We start from the raw sequence: 22,903 nt of genomic DNA, 5'->3' as shown, positions 1-22,903 counted from the left end.
TTGCGGTGCAGTGATATTAAAATGGTCAAAGTAAAATTATTTACTATCTAACAAATTGAAGAAAAAAACCCCGACTCTTTCGAACAGGTGTCTTCAGGGGTCTGGTTATAACTGTAACGAGTACTTTTAATAACAATTAAGACATGCGTAAATGTGTCTTATTGCTGCATTATTGGCTCTCATGAGCATTTACTGTACATCTTTTCAAAAGAGGTTTAGATGAATATTTTCATTAAAGTAACATGGCAACCTGTGCTTCTGAAGACCTACCATTGTATAAAATAAACCAAACAAACAAAAAAAAACATTGTAAACAAAACTACAATAAACAAAAAGAAGCTTACGTGAGTGAAAGTCAGGTTCGAAAGTGCAGTCAAGCCAGGTTCTTTCAAAAATGAAAGCAAAATTCTCTCAACAAGGCAACGTATAAATGCACACATATGGATTTAAGAAATAAAGAAACTGCATTACAGATGGTAAGAGGGTCAGGGTTTGAATTCAAATCCCACTGAAGTATCAAGGTCTATTCTTCACTCCGAAAGCACTGTACAAAGAAAGGGGTTAAAGATAAAAAAGACTTAGAATTCACGTTCAAAGTGGGATTTTCTTTGAAACATTGAAGATGAGGATTTTTTCGAAGGAAGGATGACTGAAGCGTGACCTGTTTGGCAAAAACGTAACTCAGTGCAAGAGAAGCTGACCAGTTCGCATTTGATCCAGTACTGGCTGTAGGCTGCACATATTTCATTAATTAATTCATTCTGAAAAAAAGCATTACAAAACAGAGTGAGCAGAAGGTGAAAAAAACACCACATAGCCAATAGTGACAAAAATAAAGGCTGTTTGTTTTTTTTTGTTTTTTTTTTTATAACAACCAAACTAAAACCGGCCCTTACGTTAACATTTAAATTAAGACTGAAGTCTCACACATCTCTAACCATTAGAGCGTATTCCCCCCCCCCCAAGGCTGACCTTTTGTCATTGCACCCTTCATTTCGACGCTACTCTGATCCACCATTTTAAGACCCATCAGCGTCTTGTTTTTGAGACACTGCACCTCTTCAGAGTGACACATGTTTTATTGATCTTAAACGGATTCAAGGGTGGCCCATCGTATGGACACTCACATACTTTCACAGGTTTTTGCTGGTGCCACCATTTTGATTTGACTGTGTAATGGAACACATCGGCAAAAAGGAATGTGAGACACGAGTGTGCAACTAAATATTTTACAGGCCTGACATTTCATGCTCAAGCTTTAGAGTATACTGCTATTTATTCCCATCTCGGTTAGTGTCATGAAAGTCTTGTAAATTGTATCCTTCTTGAACTATCAACTTCTTGCCCAATGCATGTGACAGTGCAGGGGAAAAAATTTGAAAATGGAGGGAAATTATGATGTTGCAGTATGGTTATACAAATGGGGATGTGAGTCTACACCATGTTAATGTCACAGGCACAGCACATCATGCAAATTTATCCCAGCCAAATCATGAACGAAGCCCGGAAGATACAAAAAACAAACAAACAAAAAAAAAAAAAACAATGAAAATACTTAAGCCCTACTAAACTCTACATGCCCTCATTGCCCCTTCTAGAGAAAAACACAGTTCATAAAAAGTTCACGTCTGTTATTATTGTCGATCCTGGCTTTATATGCCTCAAACTATCCCTGTGATTGGCTGGAAACAAGGAACCAAACACACCACGGCTACTGTTGATATGACATTTGACGTGTTCTACACCTCTGACCCTGATATGCGGGGTCGCTGATCGGTCAGATTGCCGCTGCAGGCCAAGTGCGATTGGAGTTTGTGTCCGTGTGTGTATGCGTGCGTGTGGTTGTGGAAGAGGGGGGACCCTTTTGAGATGGGGTGGGGGGGACAAGAAGAGGCAAAAACTCAAAATATCTCTGTATCTGGTCTGGTAACATTTTAGAGTCTGCACCGCCCTACATAAACCAAGTTCAACTGGAGTTCACGGTTGAAGCCACACCCACTCGCCACCATTTCACCAGGCAGGCGACACGTCATCATGGGCAAGAAACGCCTCAACTTGTCGCTCGTTTCCAGTTCCGACACAGTGGGCCATCACCCACAGTAACGTTCTAGAATTGTTAGAACCTGCAATTTTGTTTTACACGACAATGACAATAAAAGCTTTATTATTTTCTTTCAAACCAGCAACGTTTAGCAAATTCATTCTATACATAAATAAGTGCAGTAGTCTTTTTTGATAAAACAATAATTGCATGTGTAAAGATTAATGTATTAGACTACTGCACAATGAAAGGTTTGTGCCACAGCTGCCCTAAATTAACAGCATTGATGAGTACCAAAATCCTTTTTTTAGGATTCATTAACAGCTACCTCACCTGTGTGTGTGTGTTTGTACGTGTGTGTGTGTGCGTGCGTGCATGCGTGCCTCATTTACATTTTATGTGTATAACCAGGAAATGTATTCATTTTCAAAAATACAGTATAAATGATGAAATTGAACATATAATTTTAGAATTAGAAGATATATTCAAATCATATCAGCAAGGGTTTTCTCATTAATAAACATTTTCTGTAATATATTTCTCACATTTTTCTCGTAAATTATGAACCAAATTACAGAATACAGATTAAGAAAAAGTATGCATTAGAAAATCTATGACAGTTAATTTACTTCAGACTGCATATTTTTTTCCCATTTTTTTTCCATAATTTGTTATATCAATGTGCCTTCTATGTTCCGTATGAATAATCAAACGATTTAATTGAAATGCAACTTAAAAATAAGGATACACAAAGTTAACATGTACAGTTTAATGATTTATAGCATTATGTTTTAATGAAAAACATTTAGAGCAATCAAGGTTAGTTATATCAAAATTGGTAGCTACACAAAACAAAAGCACTGAAAGTTTCATCAACATTCATAAAGGACTATTCAGAAAAATACATTTTGGCTAAAAACAAATGAATTTCTCTGCTTTTGATATTTTTGGATTTTGTTGGACTTATTGAAATTATTAAATTGTTTACTTTGGCAATTAACTGAATACACTAATACGTTTAACTGAACATACAACCGTTTGCCCCCCCCCCCCCACCCCAAAAAAAAAATTACACTCGCAGGCATGAAGTTCAATTGTCATCCACTTTAGAAGTCCAAGTGTGCCCACTAGTGGCTAGTATATGTACTACACTAAAACCAGAACCTTGTTGTTGTTGTTATGCCACCTTGAAAGCAAGACAGTAGTTTATGCTATTCCTATATTGACCAGTTAATACGTCAGTTATATAGACAGTATATGTCATATACTGTACATATAACTATTATATATATTTTCAACCCATAATTTAAATCAGGAAATAAATATTGTCAGTGCTGGAGCACACAAGATGACAATTGGACACAATGTCAGATGGCCTCCAAATTTCCATGGGAAATGTACATATTCACCAAATAAGTCCTTTTATCTTCATTTGTGTGCAAAAATGTTGAAGGACCGGGCCCTGTGGTACGAGGCAGGGGTAATGGAACCGTCAAGGAATCTTGTGGTTCAAAACAGAACCTCCCACTTTGCTATGGCAGAAAGGGAAAAAAGTATTATTAGATAAAATGTACAAAATCCAAGCCATCGTCACACTCAAGCGACTATATAAATAGCATATAGGCAAAATTGTTGGCAACCTTTCATTAAAAAAAAAAGACAAAACCACAATGGTCACTAAAATTACTTGAAACTGAAAAAAGGTACAGTAATAATAAATTAAAATATCAGGCCTTACTTTGGAATGGCACAACAAAATTAAAAAAAGAAAACCTAATAGAACTGGCAGGGTATTCCCAATGAGTTCCTGCTGTCTCTGGTTTGAAGGGTGCCTTCTCAACAGTTCAAAAGGATTTATATCAGGACTCATACACTATGTTCAAAATTATTATGCAACTGATATTGCTGAAAAAAAATTAGGTTTTTTTGTACCGTGCACATATTCAACCAAACCTCTTTCGATGTTTCACAGAAGGTACAGTGTTTTTCCTCTTTGTAGTCTTCATTTTTTTGAATTTATAAACCGAGCCGATGAGACTAGCCAAAAATGTATAGTTTTTCCAGAACTTTCGTAGATTTTCAATATGGAGTTTGGCAAAATCCAGTCTCACTGGTTATAAATTGCTTCAATGACCAGTGTGGGATTTTCTTTTAACGGAAAGGTACTATCAACTTCGCCTACGTGCGTATATTTTGCTTGCGTTAAATTCAGCAGTTTTCAAATATTACAACAACTTTTAAAATCACTAAAAAAACGATAATATTTCTACTAAAGCAAAAAAATAAATACAGTATAGTATATTCATTGACTTGCAACTCATCGCTATCAACCTCACCAGCTAAATTAACAGAGATCGCCGCTTTCTGCTTCTTCCTCTTGAGAAGGTTCAACCAGCCGCTTGTAAGAGAAGGCAAGCATCATCTGTAGAAAAATATATTGTCATATCAAGGTTCAGTCATAAAAGAGGCTCTCATATTTACATTTCTTCAAAACAGTAGTATGATAACTATTTTTTTCATCTTTAGGATGAGTCAATGTTTATTTTTCTCTCCGTTAACAGATCTTTTGAGGATTTAGGAACATTCTAAACTGTGTTTTTCTCAGGCTTCCTTTAGTTGTATGTTGCTTACCGTTAGGAGTGCCAGCAGTGCCATCATCACACCCATCATGATATACATGTTGTCAGTGAGGCCACCAGCCCACAGAGGGCCCAGAATGGTCGCTAGACCTCCAACTGAGCGACGCACCCCCTGACTAAAACCTGCAAAACCAGCAACACATTTCATATAAAGCAATTAAGGTACATATAACAAATGCTCTGAGGGGATAGGGGGCGGGGGGTTATAACAGAACTGCAAGATAATGAACACTGCTAGTGATTTAAGACATCAAGAAGATTATATACATTTAGGAATCTACAAAATCATATACAGTACATAAAAACAAATGACAACAAATAGGAAAAACAGCACGTAATATACAACGGATTTTAGGCATACTCATGAAAGACTGCATTTTTTTTTTTTTTTATTAAATGTAGCGCTTTCTAGGCACTCAAAGACACTTTACTTGTGTAGCCACAGCTGCCCTGGTGCAGGCTGACGGACTGACAGAAGCATGGCGTAGCGTGGCATTAACTTTGTTCAGCAATGTTTCACTGCTAGGACAATGAACATGCAGGTTTTTGGTGTTTTTTTTGGGGGTGGGGGGAGTTGGTCCTGCCGGCCAATCAAAAATGACATAGGATGGAACAATTGGGAAACATAAATAAGGGAAGGAAGAGAAGACTTTTTTTTTAAGACAGAGGAAAAAGACAGCAGAGTGGCAAGTGAGAGGAGATACAAGTTTGCTGTGTCAATGAATTTAGTTGGTCTGGTGGATGTTGATCTCTAGGCCAGTCAATATGATTCATCAGGGTGGGTGTTGGCAGGGTGTTCTTTTCCATAAAGGCTTCATTGCGCCATCTGTAAAAATACTTTGTGTGCATTGCTAAAAAGCTCTATTTTTGTTTAAACTGTCCATAAAATATTGTTTGTCATTTGCTCTTTCATATCAAGCACAAGTTCTCTGTAGAAAATTTTTGTTTCACTGGATTCATTCTCTTTGGGAGATATTCTGCATTTAGTACATGAACTTCATGCATGCCAATAGTGGTGAGCACTACTGATCTGTCAATCTATGACTCTGTCACAGATAAGCGCAAGTAACCTTGTAGTAGAAGCAGGTGATATTTGTGGAATTATTCAATGGGAATAAAAGCTACAAATCTGAAAGTCCACCTGAGAAGTTTGCAACTTGGCAGCAACGGAAGGAAAGTGAGACCATCCTAGTTGTATTTGAGACACCTCAGTTATTCAACACGCAAGGACTTGAATTTGTTTTTATTCACAATAAAGGACATAATGCTAGGTTAACATATTTAAAAATAGCCCTATAGTATGTGTCTCATGTATGGTTGTACTTTGCATTTTGATACATCAAACTTTTAAAGCAATATTATGCACTGCACTTATTGTACTTCAAATTCTGTGGACTGTGATACAGTATCTGTATTTGATTTGTAGATGGTTGCTTTTTTAATTTAAATGTTTTTAAAATTATACCTTTAGTACAGTTTTTATTACACGGAACCAAATAAAAACCCTGTATTAATAAAAAGTAATAAAACTAATACTGAAACAAACTAAAATTATGCGTTTTCCACACAAAAAAATGAACTAACAAACCTCCAATTAAAAAACAAAAAACAAAACAAACCAATTAAAACTAATTGAATTTGTGAAAAAAAAGGCTAAATGAAAGAAAACCTCAAAATGAAATAAAAACTAAATTTAATGAAAAAAAATCAATAATTATTATGACCCTGTTTTACATGTGACCATTGGCAAAATTGGCTCTTAGTTCTTTTCTTACTTTTTTTGGGCTGCACTGTTTCTTACCTTGTGTTTTTTCAGAGGTAACTTTGGAGAAGAGGGAAACCTGGGCAACAGCTATAAACGGCAGACCCAGAACCTGCAGAAACACGCCTATGACAAACTCTGTCAGCCGCCATGGGAAACCACCTACACAAAGACAGAATCCAAAACAGGTTCATGAAAGGCCCATTTTTAGGAGGTGCCCCATTATTGCATGTTAGCTAAGGTAAACTTTTCTTTAGGCTTTTGCAAAAAAAAAACTTTTGTGAAACAAGTTGGGAATGTTTACTTGAACTAATTTTATAAAAGTCTGTTGTTGTTGGTTGATCAGCACAAACAAAATAGTCAAAGAATCCTAAGCAGCTATTGGGGAGATAGTAGAGCTCTGTCCATGCTTTAATCAGAAGATAAAACATTCCCAGCAAGTTACACAGCTTTGCGGTAGCATATGACGTAGGCCATAATGCAGACTCACCCAGCGGGTTAGCCAGGAAGATAAGGCACCACACACAGGAAATGTTGCAAATGCTAAGGCCAACAGCCAGAATTACTCGCTCAGCAACACGCCGGCTCAGCCAGCGCACAAATAGGAAGCCAGTAATCACTTCCACGCCGCAGAGACAGTACATGAGGCTGTTCTCCAATTCCCCGTAGTTGAAATACTTTTGGGTCAGTGGTGTCACCATGGTCTGGAGAACAAGTGGTGAATTATTATTAAAGCACATGCAACAGTGTCATTGTAGGAAAAGCCAAAGCATGCTCATTATATACTGTTAAAGAAAAAAAAGTTGGATTTTTTTCCAGGGGGGAAAAAAAAAAAAAGATGATTTATGTGTTGTACCTCCAGTGCTGTTTGATTAAAGAGGGTGATAAATTGAGCAGCCAGCAGCACAACCACTTCTTCTCTCAGGAACTCTGCAGAGTCACAGTTGCAAAAGAAAAAGGTCAAAGGACGCATACAAGTGCATTTCGGAATTTGTGAAGTCAAATAAAACTTCATGGTGGTAGATGACCATAATATACTGTATCTCACTAAACATCTTCCTAGCTACTCATCCCTGTTCAGGTTTTTGTGATATAAATGGGAACAAGATACATTATTTCAAAACGTTTGCCACCATTACTATGAACTATAACCTTTACAAGTCAACTAAATTTTTCTTTTTTTTTTATCTCTACGAGAGGGGGAGTAAAAAGTAAGCTACTGAAACAAGGTGGTTGCAGACCCTCTTATAACTGGCATGACTGTCAGAATTAACTACTCATATTCAAACTCATGTTAAATGCGAGTCATCACATAGCTGCACCCTTTAAAGTACCTCATAAATTTCAGCTGTTCTCAATTTTTTTCCTGACAGTTTTTCATTTCGCTCCAATGTTCTTTTGGTCATGAGCAGTGTTGTACCAAACATATCTTTTGGAATTATGGCCAAAAGGTTCAACCTTGGTTTCACACGTTTTTGAGATTTTTTTTTTTTTTTTTTTCATAGGTCGAAATCTTTGGTCATAATTCCAAAGTTATGTTTGGCGCAAACAACACTACTCATCACCAAAAGAACACCATACCTGCAGTGAAGAATGGTAGTAGCAGCAACATGCTTTGGGGCTGTTTTTCTTCAGTTAGAACTGGGGCCTTCGACAAGATGGAAGGAATTATGAACAGTTTTAAATAGCAGTCAGTGTTGGTACGAAAACTTCAGGCTTCAGCTTGAAACCAAAAAATAAATAAATAGAAATAAAATAAAATTTAAAAAAAAAAAATAATAAATCAGGAAAAGCCTACGAGAACCTCTGAAATTTATTTAAGGTTAATAAGTCACAAACGGTGGCAGGTGTGTGCTGACACAATTTTTTTTTCCCCCTGGAAAAGAGTGAATGTAATTAATTCTGAAGAAAGCCACATCCCAGTTATAAGAGGGTGTGCACACTTTCAGTTGTTTGATTTTATTTCCCTTCTCAAACTATTATTTTCAAATGAGTTGTGCAGGTTATAGCTCACATTAATGGTAGAAAATTTTTTGAAAGTATTTATCTTGGTCTAATTTCTTTATATCACAAAGACCTGGCATTTTACCAGGGGTGTGTAGGCTTTTGATATCCACTGTACCATAAAGCCACCTACCTCGTGAGAGACTGAAGTTCTTAAAGGGACTGGAGGACTCACGGGACACTGATGGCTCAGGAGATGGGGCAACTTGATTCAAGGTTGCATCAGAAGTTGCAGTAGTGTGATTCTTATGAGAGTCCGCGGTGACCACAGAGCCGTAGGAGCCCACCAGCTCCTGAGATCGCATTAGTGGCTTTACCTCCTCATCATCCTCATCCTCAGCTTCCTCTTTCTCTATACTTTGTTCATTTCCCATCTCACTGCGCTTTTTAAGAGTGTCCTTCCCTCTCTCCAGAGGTGGGAGATCCCAGTACATGAAGACCACAGCCAATTGAAGAAGAATCCACAATAAACACATGAATAACTAGAAGGAACAAAGGAAGAAGATAAAAAGTTTGCACAAAATTAGTGTAATTACCATTTGTAACATTTTCTCAATGTGTTTAAGGTAAAAACTTTTAAAACATTTCAGTCATAGTATTAGTCATAGTGCATGTCTAGGCTTGAGTGTTGTATGCCCAAGCAATCCGGTATATGCGGAATGGCACGTGACCAAACCTGGAAAACAGGTTAGGGGGCTTCCTGTGTATGGCCAAACTAGCAAAACAACGGGTTGATGACATGATGGTTTGAACCCAAACTTGCTAAAATTTAGTTTTCTTTATGGCTTGTCTTCAGACAAAAGGTCCGACATGTACAAACCGTATATCATTAATTTACAGTATATAAATATGATATATGTAACCACGAACGAAACCTAAACATCGGATATTGTCATCTTTAGCTCCTGAAGACATTTTGTATGAAGCAAAAGACATTGTAAATGTTTAAATTTCCATGGCTGCTTTGTCTTGGTCCCCTTCACCATTCACCTGAGCCGGGAGGAAGCGCTTCGACCTGTTTGCCAAATGCAGAAGTTGGTTGCACATATATTCCTCTAACGTAATTAAATATTATAAACCCTCCAAAATATAAGTGTCCTTAGTGTCCTTACCCCTGGTGCAGTGTATATATTGACCACAAAAGGACCCAGATGGAAATCACACAGTCTCAGGAAGATGTTAAATGCTGGACCTACATGAAAGGTACATGTAAAATGTGGTAATCAGGCATAAAGTCACCACAATAAAGTAGCAGGTGTTTATTTACACTCATCTTGTTCAGGGTCACCGATTAGCTGGAAACTATCCCAGCAGACTTTGGGCGGGAGGCAGGGTAACCCCTGGACTGATTGCCAGTAAATCACAGAGCAACAGACACATTACTTACACAACAGAAACACTGCTTTTATTAAATATAAATGTTTAGAAAAAAGCCCCACTTCTCCTAATGCACAATCACCACCGGACCCATCATGGATGAACACCAATGAATACATCCGCATAGTGAGCTATAATTGTAAAAAGCAATAATTCATCCTCACGGGTAGTCAGGTTTCCTTCCACATCCCAAAAACATGCGTGGTAGGTTGATTGAAGACTCTAAATTGCCTGTAGGTGTGAACGTGAGTGTGAATGGTTGTTTGTATATATGTGCCCTGCAATTGGCTGGCGACCAGTTCAGGGTGTAGCCCCCCCCCCCCCCGCCCCCCTCGCCCGAAGATAGCTGGGATAGGCTCCAGCACGCCGCGACTTTAGTGAGGATAAATGGTACAGAAAATGGATGGATGGATGAATAATCCATCCCACCCTAATTCATCTTTTACAGCATTGTACCACTCACCAATCAGAAGGCCCACTTGTCGACACACCATGACAGCGGCAAACACAGTGGAGCGATCTTCTGGGGCTGTGCTTCTGGTCAGGAAACCGAAGATGGACGAGCCAGCACCTGTGCCAATGCCTGAAGAGAACATGTCCAGCATAACTGCATTACAATGCTGGAACTCAAATAGAAGAAATGGATTTGTGATGCATCTAACAAAATCATGTGACTTTATGACAACAACATAAATTGGTAGGTGGTTCCTTCACTCATACTCATTTGAAATTTGTTCCACTAACATGTGCATGTGTTCACTGTGATGGGTAAAATGCAGAGAACAAATTTCGTGTGCATGCATGAATGTTCATGCCAATAAAAGGTGATTCTTCTTCTTCTTCTTAATGCGTTTTTTAAGCCCGTTACCGCAAGCATTTTGGGGCACTTAATTCCTTAATTAATTCCTACAATCGGTTTCAAGCTTTACAGGAAGATAATTCTTGTAGATTTGGAGAAGATCAGTTGAAAATTGGGTTACAACCTAATTAGCTATCCTTGGACTTCAGTTGAATAAAACCTGATGGGTCATAAAAACCTTTTTTTTTTTTTTTTTTTTTTAAATCTACTGGGATCTTGCATAACTGGCTTTTTATGCAAGCATGGAATATGTACACTATATAATTACCAAGCGCTCTTAGTCCATGCAGTGGCCATTCGGCGGAATTTCAACTTCCTTATTCATAATAACTTGGCCGAGTTTACAACTACAGACATTTTTATATTTTTTTTATAATAAAACACACCCAGGGAGACAGCGGTCCATCACTTTGTTGTGGCTGCATCTGGTGCACCGTTGGCGTCCACAGCAGAGTGATGCATGGCCAGCTGAATTGCAACAGAAGCAAAGGAGGGAAAATTGTCCCGTGCTCAGAGGCTGCCTGGCCGCCACAGAGTGCCTCTCTGCGGCACATGAGAGCATGTTTAATGTGCATCGCTGGGAAATCTCCTCTCCCGGCTTACCCGACGGCACGTATTTGATTGACAGCTGCAAGTTCCAAGGGGCGGTATTTTCAGAGTACTCATCGACACACCCGCAGCATTTGGAAGCTGAAAGAATGTCTCAATTCTTGACCATTTTGAAGTGTCAGTTCACATAATTTTCACATTATTTTTTTATACATTTAAGTTTGTCCGGCTAGTTAACAATACTCTTCTCTGCGGTGTGTCAAATGGAGAAGACATTTTTCGGTCACTTTAGGGGAACTTTAATGCCACCATTGTGATTACCTTCACCGTGCAAAAAAGTTCTTGGTATTTTCCGTTGTTGATACGTTAGCTTTTGGTGTGAATAGCTTATTTCATAGCCTCCCTTGGAACTTGGCAGAGGACCTTCATATCATTTTTCTAAACAAACACGCTTCTATATTTATACTTGTAACAATCTAAATAAAGATTTTGATGATTTTTTAAATAATGGTTTGAAGTACTCGCACATGACTACACTGAGCACTTTTGCAGCCATGCAATTTTACTTTGTTCTCACAGACTACAGTTTTCAACACCTACACAGCAACAAAGTACTGTAAAATGTTCCCCCAAAAATAAAGAAACAATGACGAAAAGATCATGTAAACGCATGATGATGCCTTACCTGCCACGAGTCTGCTTGACAGTAGGAACCACTTGGAAAAGCCCATAAAGTACATTAAGTTACCTGAAAAGTCAAAAGAAGGGAACAGTTAAATACAAAAGAATACAAAAAAAGTTTGCTTTTCACAAGCATGAACAAGTGACTGATCTGAATGCAAGAGAGGTGTGAACTCACCCACAATCTCAAAAAGGTTGGCAAACAAAATAATCTTTTTGGTGGTTCGCGTTCTGTCAGACCAGTGGCCAAACAGTGGTCCCGAAAGGAGACCGCTAAGGCTGAATGCTGATAGGGTCAAACCCAGGAAGTACGTTGGTGCCTCTAATGTTTGCAAATACCTCCATATAGTGGGGAGTATCACAGCTGGGGACAAAGACAAGAGGGATTTGCTTAGAACAGATACATACTTATTACTTATACTATTACTTACTTACTACTTATTTACATTTTCTAATCAAACTGGATTACCAAAATTTTATAAATTCTTATGAGAACAAAAAGCACTCAGGTCATCAGAATTATAGGCCTGTAGAGATCCTCGCACATCATACAAAATAGGCATGATTTCAAAAGAATGTAATTTTCTGACCCTTGTAGTTTAAAAAAAATAAAAAAAATAAAAAGAACCTTGTGTAAAATAGTAGACTGACTTTGGTGTAGGGACCGTGGGTTCAGTTCCCACTCAGTGACGGTGTGAATGTGCGTGCAAATGAAGTTCGGAGGTGGGAACATGATGGTCTGGGGCTGCTTTTCAGCAAATTATACTGGTAAACTTCACATTATTGAAGGAAGGATGAATGGGCAAATGTACTGAGACATTCTTGACAAAAATCTGCTGCCATCTACGAGGATGATGAAAATGAAATGAGGGTAGACATTTCAGCAGGAGAATGATCCAAAACATACTGCCAAGGAAACACTCAACTGGTTTCAAAGAAAAAAAATAAAGCCGCTAGAATGGCCCAGATATGACCTGACTTGAAACCAATAAAAAAATCTATTGAAAGAACTGAAACCCAAAGTCCATAAAAAAGCCCACGGAACCTTCAAGATTTGAAGACTGCTTGTGTGGAAGAATGGGCCAAAATCACACCATAGCAATGCATGAGACTAGTTTCTCCATACGGGAGGCATCTTGAAGCTGTCATCGCAAAAAAGGCTTTTGTACAAAGTATTAAATAAATACCAGGTGGCGTGTTCAATATTTTTTCCGTGTCATTTCACATTATTACACACAACTTAATTTCTGATCTTATTTGTTCTACTTTCTTTGTATGTATGGATTACTTGTGTTGTTCACAACATCTGGTGAAAGGTTCATGTCAATAGCACCTTTGAAAATATATTTAATGAGAAAAACGGTGACGTGTTAAATACTTTTTTCAGCCGCTGTATGTCCGAATCACTCCTTGATTAAGCAGACACGCCATTTTGTTGTTTTAGAATGTAACTTTGGAAAATTCATCTTATATACTGTACCTCAAAGTAATTTTAAGTTCCACAACAAGTTGTTTTATGCTGTATCTTCTGTGTGGAATAGTGAGTGACCGAGGAAAGCTAATCAGTCAGCAGTATTAATAATTTCACAGTTCAGATCAATACAGACAATAGATTCCAGACAACCAATAAATGATGTAGGGCAGGGGTGTCAAACTCAAATTGACGGTGGGCCAAAATAAAAAATTGGGACAACGTCTTGGGACAAACTCAATATTTAATGAACAATCACTGCGATATGCATGTTTCCCTTCCCTTCCCAATTATAGCTCACAACAAACTTAAATTTTGCTTTAACACTGAATCTGGAATAAACAAACTAATATTATAAACATGAGAAATCAAATTTGTGATAAAAGACATCAGTGGTATTTGTTTGTTGTTTTGTATTTAAATAGATAACATGAATTCTTCTGTCTCTCTATATTCTATTTATCTATCTCCAACTACCTTTCTTTTTGATGTAAATCTTTTTTCAAAGGCCAACAACCCAAACAAATAAGAATGTTCTTCAATAAAAATCCAAACCTCAAACTATTAACAGTCCCTGCCTAGGAGTTGATACAGGGTATTAAAAAAAACATTAATTCAATTATGTTATATTCTTTGTTACAGCCACGTTGCGTCGCACACGACAAACAGGTCTGTCTTTTACTTTAGTGAACAGATAATCTGCCTGCCACCTGTCTTGGAAGTTAACCGTTTTCCATCTTTCATTTGGCCATTTTTGGGAAGGGGAAGTGTAAATTTGCTCGAGGAGACTGGTAGCATAGTTGCTAACGACTGCAACAGAAGGGGAAGAGGCGCTCGCCGGCCGAGACTGATGGGCCAACACACTAGCAAAGCATTCTGGGATTTGTAATAGTGGCGCATGTGCTAGCCGGCGGGCCAGCTCTAATACACATTTAATATGGTCTTGCGGGCCAAATATAATTAAATCGCGGGCCAAATTTGGCCCCCGGGCTTGAGTTTGACATTGATGACGTAGGCCATTCATGAACATACTGTACAGTCATTATTTAAGATCAAGTTCCAATTTGTGTCTGCATGCAGGCTGAATAAAACTGTCTAGGTTACAGAAAAACACGACAACATCCTCCAATGTTTTTCTTCAGGCATCTAGCTGAAATGTCCACCACGGGGGTAATCATGGCAAAAGTAGTCCGCGACCACGTTCATAGATATTTGCATAAGCATGTTCAATGAACAGTATTCATCAAAAGTAATCACGTTATCTTGGCTGTTAAAATGTAACTATAACTGGATTTATATCAAAAGTGATCATATTTTCTTGCCTGTTCAAATGTACCGAACTGTACATGCACAGCGTACATTGTCACATACAGTTAATTGGTTCAATGTGATTAGCTTCAAATCGAGATGATGGTTAAAGTATCACCAATTCCTAAAAGATGATATCCTTTTGTACTTACAAGCTAAGGGCACATAGCATTTTCAAAGAGATATTTACCATATTCCACGCCGCTCAACAGAAAGATGAGTCCAATGGTAAAAAACGTCAGCTTCTTTTTCCGTCCATTATCCATGGTGATGGGCTGCTATACACTTTTAATGTTCACCCTCATTATTCGGCAGCTATATTTAAATGTTAGCGTCTCCACAAAACGACGGTGAACATAATTCTCAAAGGGCTGCTTCCAGTTTATTAGAGCCCGAAGTGCGTTTTTTTTAATGTAATGTGTCTACAGGACAGAGGACAAGTACTCTTACAGTTGGAAAGCATTTCGTTCTCCTCTTAGTTATAAAGTTTGATCCTGGTTGTATTGAATAGTCCGACAAGTAAATAGAAATGACGGCCTATATATGCGAAAAAGGTTGCACAAGCACCCACTCCACTCCTGCGTCTTTTAATCCCAAAGCATCACTTCCGGGTATCTGATTACACCTCGACCAATCACAAACTCAGAATCACCTCCAAACCATATTTTTAATGTGAGCCTTTAAAAAAACCTTTCCCCCCTTCTTTTTCAACGCAACATTCAAATCTGATGTGTGGTTTCTTAACATGAACAATGAAAATAGCCCAAATTGTTATGTTTGCCCTGAGTTTCAAGTTGTGCAACACTACTGTTAGCCGACTGTCCTCAATGAATGAATACAAAAAAAATTATAATCACAAGGCAATATACAGTATGTACAAAAGTCTTGAAAAAGAACTCAATTTAGAGTTTACTTTAATCATAAGAATTTAAGATTTGTGGAATTCCATACAAACAATTTTGCGGAAACAGTTTGTCAAAAGGAGCGTTTCCGATCCAACATGACTTTGAACTCGTGGACAAAACCAAATCCATAGTTGGATGAAATTGGTGTGGAAAAATTTGCCCAACATCACTGCCCTCTTATTTATAAAACGTTACTCTAGATCAGTGCGTCCCTGTATAGCTAAATCTAACAGCACACCACCATCCCCACAAAAAAATCTTCTTACTGAATTTAGCTATTATGCTGCACACACTCGTGCAGTCACTGTAATAGTCTTGCCACGCTGCAGTATTTGCATATCTGTTGTTGACCAATACTGGCCACTCATGCCAGAGTAACATCGGCTCCATTTGCACACTGATTGAGGAGTATCTGCAACATTTACACAATCAACATTGTCCCAGATTATCGCACGACTCGCTTGAAGTCTCGGCGCCCTTTGCACAATGGTCATTGCACCGGACTATTGCTATATTAGTCATTCGAACTGCTCTAAGTGCTAGAGGACAATTGTCAAAAAAATAAAATAAAATTGTACCGGCATTACCAGATAACGAGCAACCCTTTATTGCTCAGTGACTGTTTTTCTCAATGTCTTTATGTCTGTTATCATACTAGAGCGACTCCAATTACCGGAGACAAATTCCTTGTGTGTTTTTTGGACATACTTGGCAAATAAAGATGATTCTGATTCTGAAGCCATGACTTATTCTGTTGTATAAGTGGCAACAGGTTGATTGTACCTTCTGCCATCTAATGGAAGAGTATTTAATTGTTCAGCATGTCACTATATGTCGCTGTCATAGATAGATGAACAATGATGTATTTGTAATTAATAAATATAATTTCAAATTAAGTGAAATTTTATCATTTCCTGCAACATCCCTGTTAATCTTTCTGAGTACATTAGTGTGCCACAGCACCCTGTTTGGGAATCACTGCTGCACCTAATAATTTTCTCTGAAATAGTTTTAAGTCTGTGTTTTTAAAACACCATTTATCTATTTTCTACCACTAAATGTATTAAGGGCGTGGGCAGGCTGGAGCCTATCCCAGTGGACTGTGAATGACTATACTCTGGACTGGTTGCCAATCAATCACAGGGCACAACAGAAAACCAATAACCTGAAGAAAATACCAAATTACAAAATTTGGTTGACAATAAAAGGTATGCTTAAATATGACATCTGAACATTTGTATGTTGATATTAGACCATTAGTATATGTTCCCCTTTACATTTACAGTAAATGTGCAGGCTCTTTCTGTGCTCTCATTTCTGAGCCTTTTGCAGTGCTCCTCATGAGGCCACCATCCTGTGACATCCATTACCAAAGTGACATTGTGCTGAAATTCCACACAACACTCTGCCCGTTTCAGTTCTACCCTTAATTAAATTTTGACTCTTGAGTGTCCACTTTCATTGCCCACTATTTTCAGTGTAAGAGGCTCCAGTATACTGGGGACTAAAATTTCCTCTGCCACTTAAGAACAAGATGTTTTAAATTTCTAAAATACTCAAATTAATACACCCAGTCCAAATCATTTTAACTGCTTATGTGATGCTTTTTCAGCTGGGAGATGGCTGCTATAGTGATGACACATGGAATCGGTCAACTTTATTTCAAGAGAATAAAGTTAAGAATGGTTTTGTAAATAGGTTCATAAATTTCAATGTGCATTGTGCAATTACAAATAGGGCATTTCTATTCTATGTTCTATTTTGTTAGGGGCAAAGTGGTATTTGAATTTGCCTGTGTTAATTGTGTGTTTTTTAAACCACACACAAAATTCTGTTCAGGAATGCAAGTAAATAATTGACATTTTAATAAAAATGATTAACAAAATCAATACTGAGCATTTTAGTGAACATTAATGGATAATATTTCAGCATTAGAAATACAATTTGGAAACAAAAATCCTCTTTGGGATGGGTGGTGGTCTAATAAATTTGTTAAGCACATATTTTAAGGTAAAACCATGGCCATGTAAGGAGGAAATGTGTCAGTAGTTTTAGATGCATGCTGCAACCTCAAAAGGAAAGAAGGGGGGGGGGGGGAAACACGTTTTGTTGAGTAACGTCACATTTGTATGAAAAATGCTGAGGAGCAACTATACATAGCTTGACATAACTGAGCTCACTTGAAAATTTAGCAGTGAACACCATGCAAATACATTTTCAGAACACTGATGATTAGCTGGTTCAGAACTTAAAACTTAAACTTATATTTAATCAAAACAATTTGCTTTGTTAGACTGATTTGTGCGTAATCATTTTTGCAACATTAAAGAAATGTTAGAAGTTACATTTTTGTATACACTCACAAATCTCATTTGTAATAAGTGGCCCACATTTGTGTACAAGTACTGTATAGTATACCATAGAACTCTTAAAGGATACGCCAGGGTTTCTAACAAATCGGTTGGGGTACACATCTATGTTGAGCACTGTATATTGTATTATTGCACATCATTTTCTGTACTAGCATGACTTATTTAGTGCATATAAAGTTGTCAGCGATATTAGCATGTCGTGGCAGAGATTTTATCTTTAGCCAACACGAGGATTTTTCTTCCGCCTTGTGCATTCTGCGCTGAGCTGTTTCAGTTATCCTTACAGGACTACCACCCCTAGGGAGAGTAGAAGTTTCTCCATTTATAGGTCGGTCTTACCATGAACTGATGAACAACAAGGGTTTTAGAGATACTTTTGTGATACTTTCTTGTAAGATGACAGTTTTAGGTATTCTGAGAGCTCTTTTGCGCCAGATAATCCTTCTTGAGAATAGAACACTCCAACATGGTGTGTGTTTTAGATAGGGCAGGACAGCTTTAACCAACACTTCGAGTCTTGTCACACTGATTGGACTCATGGTTGGCTGACACTGACTCCAATTAGTCCTTGGAGAAGTTATTAGCCAAGGGGTTCATACTTTTTCCCCTGCAACGCGAAGATTTACATGGCATGTCGAATGTATACAGCACATGAAAACACAATCATGTGGTATTAGTTTAAGCAGACTGTGTTTGTCTATTGTTGTAACTTCAACAAAGATCAGATCACATTTTATGAAATCCAACTAATTTCAAAAATGTTTCACATACTTTTTTGCAAGTAGCCATGAAGAACAAAAAGGTTTTTTTTTTGCTTTTCCAGTTTCACTTTATGTTTACAATTATGAAGGTGACACCATTAAAAATTGCAGTTTTAGAAATCCAAAACCACATCAGAATTTTTGCAAACAAAGGACCGTTCCATAATTCTGAAACCACAAAATGGATGCAGATATACAGTATCCCAAAATGAATGAGCACTTTGTACAAATATTTAAAAAAAATAAAAATAATATATTTACAGAGTAGCAAATGGAGGTTGTAGCAGTTCAAGTGTCACAGTCTAATCGCTAGTCCATTTCTCAAGAGGAACATATTTTTATTTTATTTTTTTAATCTACAAATATAAAATTGAAACATTGCTTCTATATAACTCTCAGTTTCTTTTCTTTCTGTTCAGTTTGGTTTTCATGCAAATTCTGACAGGTGGAATAGTGAGGAGAAGAGGGACGAGATTTAGAAGGCCAGTTTCTTCATGAGGAGGTACACCCTGGAGTCCACCTCAAAGCCGTGAAGGTTGTTTGCGTCTCCCTGCAGCCTCATGAGGAGGCCACCGTAAGAGACGTAGGCAGAGCTGAAAGTGGAGAAGGCATATTTGAATCACTTCATATAATATATTTAAGAATAGGAGATAATTTAAAAAAATACAATACTTTTTGTCATATATTCTATGGAAGTAAACATTTATAAACGTTTATTATTACACAACAGAGGGTGATCATTTGCTAAAAACAATATAAGCAATAATTTGCAACCACCTAAGATGTTAAAATAATGCTATAGAGCACAGGTGTCCAGTTCATTTTTGTCATGGGCCACAATGTAGTTATGGTCAGACATGCAAACACCAAAGGGATGAAAAAGATGACCAAAAAAAAAAAACATTGTAGTGGGGGTCCCCCAGGCCCCCGAAGACAATTGTTTTGATTTTAACATAAATTAAGCAATCTGGAAGACTTTCTTCACGCAGAGAAACATTTATTTACACCGCTCAAGTACATGTTGATATACAAATTTTAAAGTTTAAAATTTGCCTCATTTCTTTGCTTTTTTTGTTCTGGCCTCCAACTTGAGCCAGGCCCATCTCCACCTGCACATGATGCCTGCTTCAAGCTGTGCCACATGAATAGCATCCTCCTGTTTTAGAACTCTCATTCTGGAAAAGAATTGACTAAAATCATTGCCTGTTTTACTTTATTTTTCACTATTAACAACTTCAAAGGCTAATCCCAAATGCATCCTCCAGGAAAATATTAAGTACAGTATTTTTCTGTTTTTATCGGCCATTACTGAATTTAGGTTAGTTCATTCTGTGTTTTGACATAATCCCTAACATCGCTCCATCGCTTAATACATTTAACATTAATATCCATAAACTAATTAGATCATTGTCGGCGCGTTTCCCAATTAATACAAGATGTACTAGCGGATCAGCTCCTGTCGCCGATGTTACGTGTGCTTCGCGGTTCCGCTGGGACCACAACCAGGGCAATGACCCACAGCACCTCAACGGGAAAATACAAAAGACCAGTGCAACAAATACGACACAGCTGATCTGATGAGCAAAAATGTTGCTTAGATGTAAGACTAGCAATAGAGGATGTCCGCTCCAGAGGTGGGTAGAGTAGCCAAACATTGTCCTCAAGTAAGAGTACTGTTAGTTGACAATAATGTGACTCAAGTAAAAGTTAGTCCTCCCAAAAAGAGAAAAAAAACATCACTCACAGCCGTGTTGCAGCTTCTGTCGAAGTCTCATCACCCTCAATCTTATAAACCTTCCCATACATCACATAATCAAATTGGTCTGATCTGAAAAAGTACAACAATGAAATTCAAGCTCAAGCAAATACATAAAACACAAACCATTTCCCAAGGATTATATTCGATAAATAAAAATAAATACTATTTTAAACACAAATGTGTTAATGGGCATTAGTAGAAACATACCGAGAGGGTCTGTCATCTTGAGGATTGTACTCCCCATCATCTGGCGTTCCGTCTTCATATAATGTGCTGGCTATTACCAGTCTGAACTTATCACCTTAATGAGTTGAACAGTGTATAATTATTTATTTATTTATTTTTACTGTGCATTTTTATGTTTGTTGTATAGCTCCACAGACTGTCATACAGTATATGCTTTTAATGGCCTTACTACAAGCATGAGTGTTATATAATTCATGAATTTGTAGGGCAAATACAACCAATTAAATAATTTGTGTAACTACTTCAGTGAAGATGCAAGACCTTACCAAGATCTACTGGATAGATTTGAATGTTCACATCCAAGATGAGGTCCATCTTAAAAGATTCACTTTCACAATGCAGACGAGACACTGTGGAAAATAATCAATAATACAAGTCATTTATGAGCTAAAATTATATATGATTATACAATGGTTTGCAAAGGGGCTGATCAGTTGTATTGCACTTGCGCCCACAGGGAGGCATTGTTGAATGTTTGAAATTGCTGACACAGTTGACTATTTCTATACAGTAGTAGTACTAGTAGTAAAATATGTAGAACAAATGAAGACATACCATAATGTAAACAAAAAACACTAGTTGGATTAAGAGTGGGTCAATTAATCATGCCATTACTCTCAATCTGAGACCATGGTCCTCAGTTTGGAAAAGGTGGAGTGGCCTCTCCAGGTCGGGGATGAGATCCTTCCCCAAGTGGAGGAGTTCAAATATCTCGGGGTCTTGTTCACGAGCAAGGGAAAGACAGAACGAGAGATCGACAGGCGGATCGGTGCCGCGTCTGCAGTGATGCGGACCTTGTATTGGTCAATTGTGGTAAAGAAGGAGCTAAGCCGAAAGGCGACACTCTCAATTTACCGGTCGATCTACGTTCCTACCCTCACCTATGGTCATGAATTGTGGGTCGTGACCGAAAGAACAAGATCCCTGATACCAGCGGCCACAATGAGTTTCCTCCGCAGGGTGTCCGGGCTCTCCCTTAGAGATAGGGTGAGAAGCTCAGTCATCCGTGAGGGGCTCAGGGTAGAGCCGCTGCTCATCCACATTCAGAGGAGGCAGATGAGGTGGCTTGGGCATCTGTTTAGGATGCCTCCAGGACGTCCCTGGTGAGGTGTTCCGGGCACGTCCCAACGGGAGGAGACCCCGGGGCCGACCCAGGATATGCTGGAGAGACTACGTCTCTCGGCTTGCCTGGGAACGCCTCGGGATCCCCTCGGAAGAGCTGGAGGAAGTGGCTGTGGAGAGGGAAGTCTGGGTTTCCCTGCTAAAGCTACTGCCCCCACGACAAGTAAATATAAATTTTACAAGTTATACTTTGTTGTAACATGTATTACTCATTTTATAATTAAATAAAACACCAATGGCATTGTTAAAGTGGTGAAATGAGTGACCAGAATTATGTTTCCAATGCGTTTTGAGGGGCTTACATATAACCCTCATCATAAATGAGTACATCCCCATTTTTTATTAGCCAACTGGCTTCATAACGAGACAATACACACCTCTGTCAAACTTCTTTCCATCTGGATCAATGTCTTTTACATCGAAGATATCCTCAAAAAGAATTCCAGCCATTTGTTTCCCTGTTCCTGCCCACAGAAATACAAGAAACCATATGATAGAAATATAATAGTACAATTACACTGGTAAGGTGAGGGGGCCACTATTTTCATACTCAGCAGTACTTATGGCCCGACTTCATGATGTAATACCATTTTGGCATTTTTGTTTTTTTTTACATAACAAAATGATATAAACTAAGGAGTTTAGTTTAGTTAAACTCGGAACTCTTTCTAAAATCGACCTTAAACTTCGATGGTCCCAAAATGTTAACTGTTAACTATGCTAGCTGATAGCTTTAGCGTGTTGTGCACCCATTACCCGAAGCATACCTCTTTGACGTTGGTGTACTACGTTCTTCTATATTGTGCACAGCCAAGTCTTTCTTGCACTCGGTTGCAGGTTATAGCAACGAGTGTGATTATAGTAAGCACTTAAATTCTTGTTTGGTTAAATCGTCATTCATTCAAAACATCGTGTGGCGGTGAAACCAAACAACGTGCTCGACATCCTCTACTTCCGGCTAGACCTTACTGTCATACTGTATGTCATGTTAAAGTTAATGTTGTATTCGATATAATGTACAATTTACACATATATTTTTGTTAGAAT

General features: G+C 38.0%; 2 protein-coding genes across 3 annotated transcripts; both read right to left on the bottom strand.

Moving 5' to 3' along the window:
- Window positions 1–2,795: 2,795 nt before the first annotated feature.
- On the bottom strand, window positions 2,796–15,296 carry mfsd8l1 (major facilitator superfamily domain containing 8-like 1). 2 transcript variants are annotated; one of them, XM_061780017.1, is made up of 13 exons: window positions 14,882–15,296; window positions 12,091–12,276; window positions 11,917–11,979; window positions 10,287–10,406; window positions 9,714–9,791; window positions 9,559–9,638; window positions 8,580–8,928; window positions 7,299–7,372; window positions 6,933–7,146; window positions 6,482–6,604; window positions 4,673–4,803; window positions 4,378–4,463; window positions 2,796–3,573 (listed from the first exon to the last, which is right to left on the bottom strand). In XM_061780017.1, exons 1-12 carry the CDS (start codon window positions 14,955–14,957, stop codon window positions 4,386–4,388), a joined length of 1,572 nt encoding a protein of 523 aa, XP_061636001.1. In that variant the 5' UTR covers window positions 14,958–15,296; the 3' UTR covers window positions 2,796–3,573; window positions 4,378–4,385. The 2 variants fall into 2 exon arrangements, with proteins under 2 accessions (XP_061636001.1, XP_061636002.1); XM_061780018.1 differs by lacking the exon at window positions 9,714–9,791 and having other exon boundaries at window positions 14,882–15,294.
- A 2,142-nt stretch (window positions 15,297–17,438) lies between these two features.
- polr2h (RNA polymerase II, I and III subunit H) lies at window positions 17,439–22,862 on the bottom strand. Its single transcript, XM_061778218.1, has 6 exons — window positions 22,624–22,862; window positions 22,234–22,320; window positions 21,001–21,084; window positions 20,696–20,789; window positions 20,474–20,557; window positions 17,439–19,322 (listed from the first exon to the last, which is right to left on the bottom strand). The coding sequence occupies exons 2-6, from the start codon at window positions 22,304–22,306 to the stop codon at window positions 19,205–19,207; spliced, it is 453 nt and encodes a 150-aa protein (XP_061634202.1). The 5' UTR covers window positions 22,307–22,320; window positions 22,624–22,862; the 3' UTR covers window positions 17,439–19,204.
- Between the last annotated feature and the right edge of the window lie 41 nt (window positions 22,863–22,903).

Source organism: Phyllopteryx taeniolatus, chromosome 7 (assembly GCF_024500385.1).
Source record: "Phyllopteryx taeniolatus isolate TA_2022b chromosome 7, UOR_Ptae_1.2, whole genome shotgun sequence".
In the NCBI taxonomy this organism is placed as follows: domain Eukaryota; kingdom Metazoa; phylum Chordata; class Actinopteri; order Syngnathiformes; family Syngnathidae; genus Phyllopteryx; species Phyllopteryx taeniolatus.
Note: the sequence above shows the minus strand (reverse complement) of the source record. Positions and strands in the feature narration are given on the sequence as shown.

Coding starts and splice junctions, on each gene's coding strand:
- mfsd8l1 (XM_061780017.1), bottom strand. CDS start 14,957: ATGGATAATGGACGGAAAAAGAAGCTGACGTTTTTTACCATTGGACTC. Junction 10,407..11,916: donor GTCAAGCAGACTCGTGGCAG/GTAAGGCATCAT, acceptor TGTTCTCTTCAG/GCATTGGCACAGGTGCTGGC. Junction 7,147..7,298: donor TTAATCAAACAGCACTGGAG/GTACAACACATA, acceptor CTTGTTCTCCAG/ACCATGGTGACACCACTGAC.
- polr2h (XM_061778218.1), bottom strand. CDS start 22,306: ATGGCTGGAATTCTTTTTGAGGATATCTTCGATGTAAAAGACATTGAT. Junction 20,790..21,000: donor AATCTATCCAGTAGATCTTG/GTAAGGTCTTGC, acceptor CAACTCATTAAG/GTGATAAGTTCAGACTGGTA. Junction 20,558..20,695: donor CAAGATGACAGACCCTCTCG/GTATGTTTCTAC, acceptor GTACTTTTTCAG/ATCAGACCAATTTGATTATG.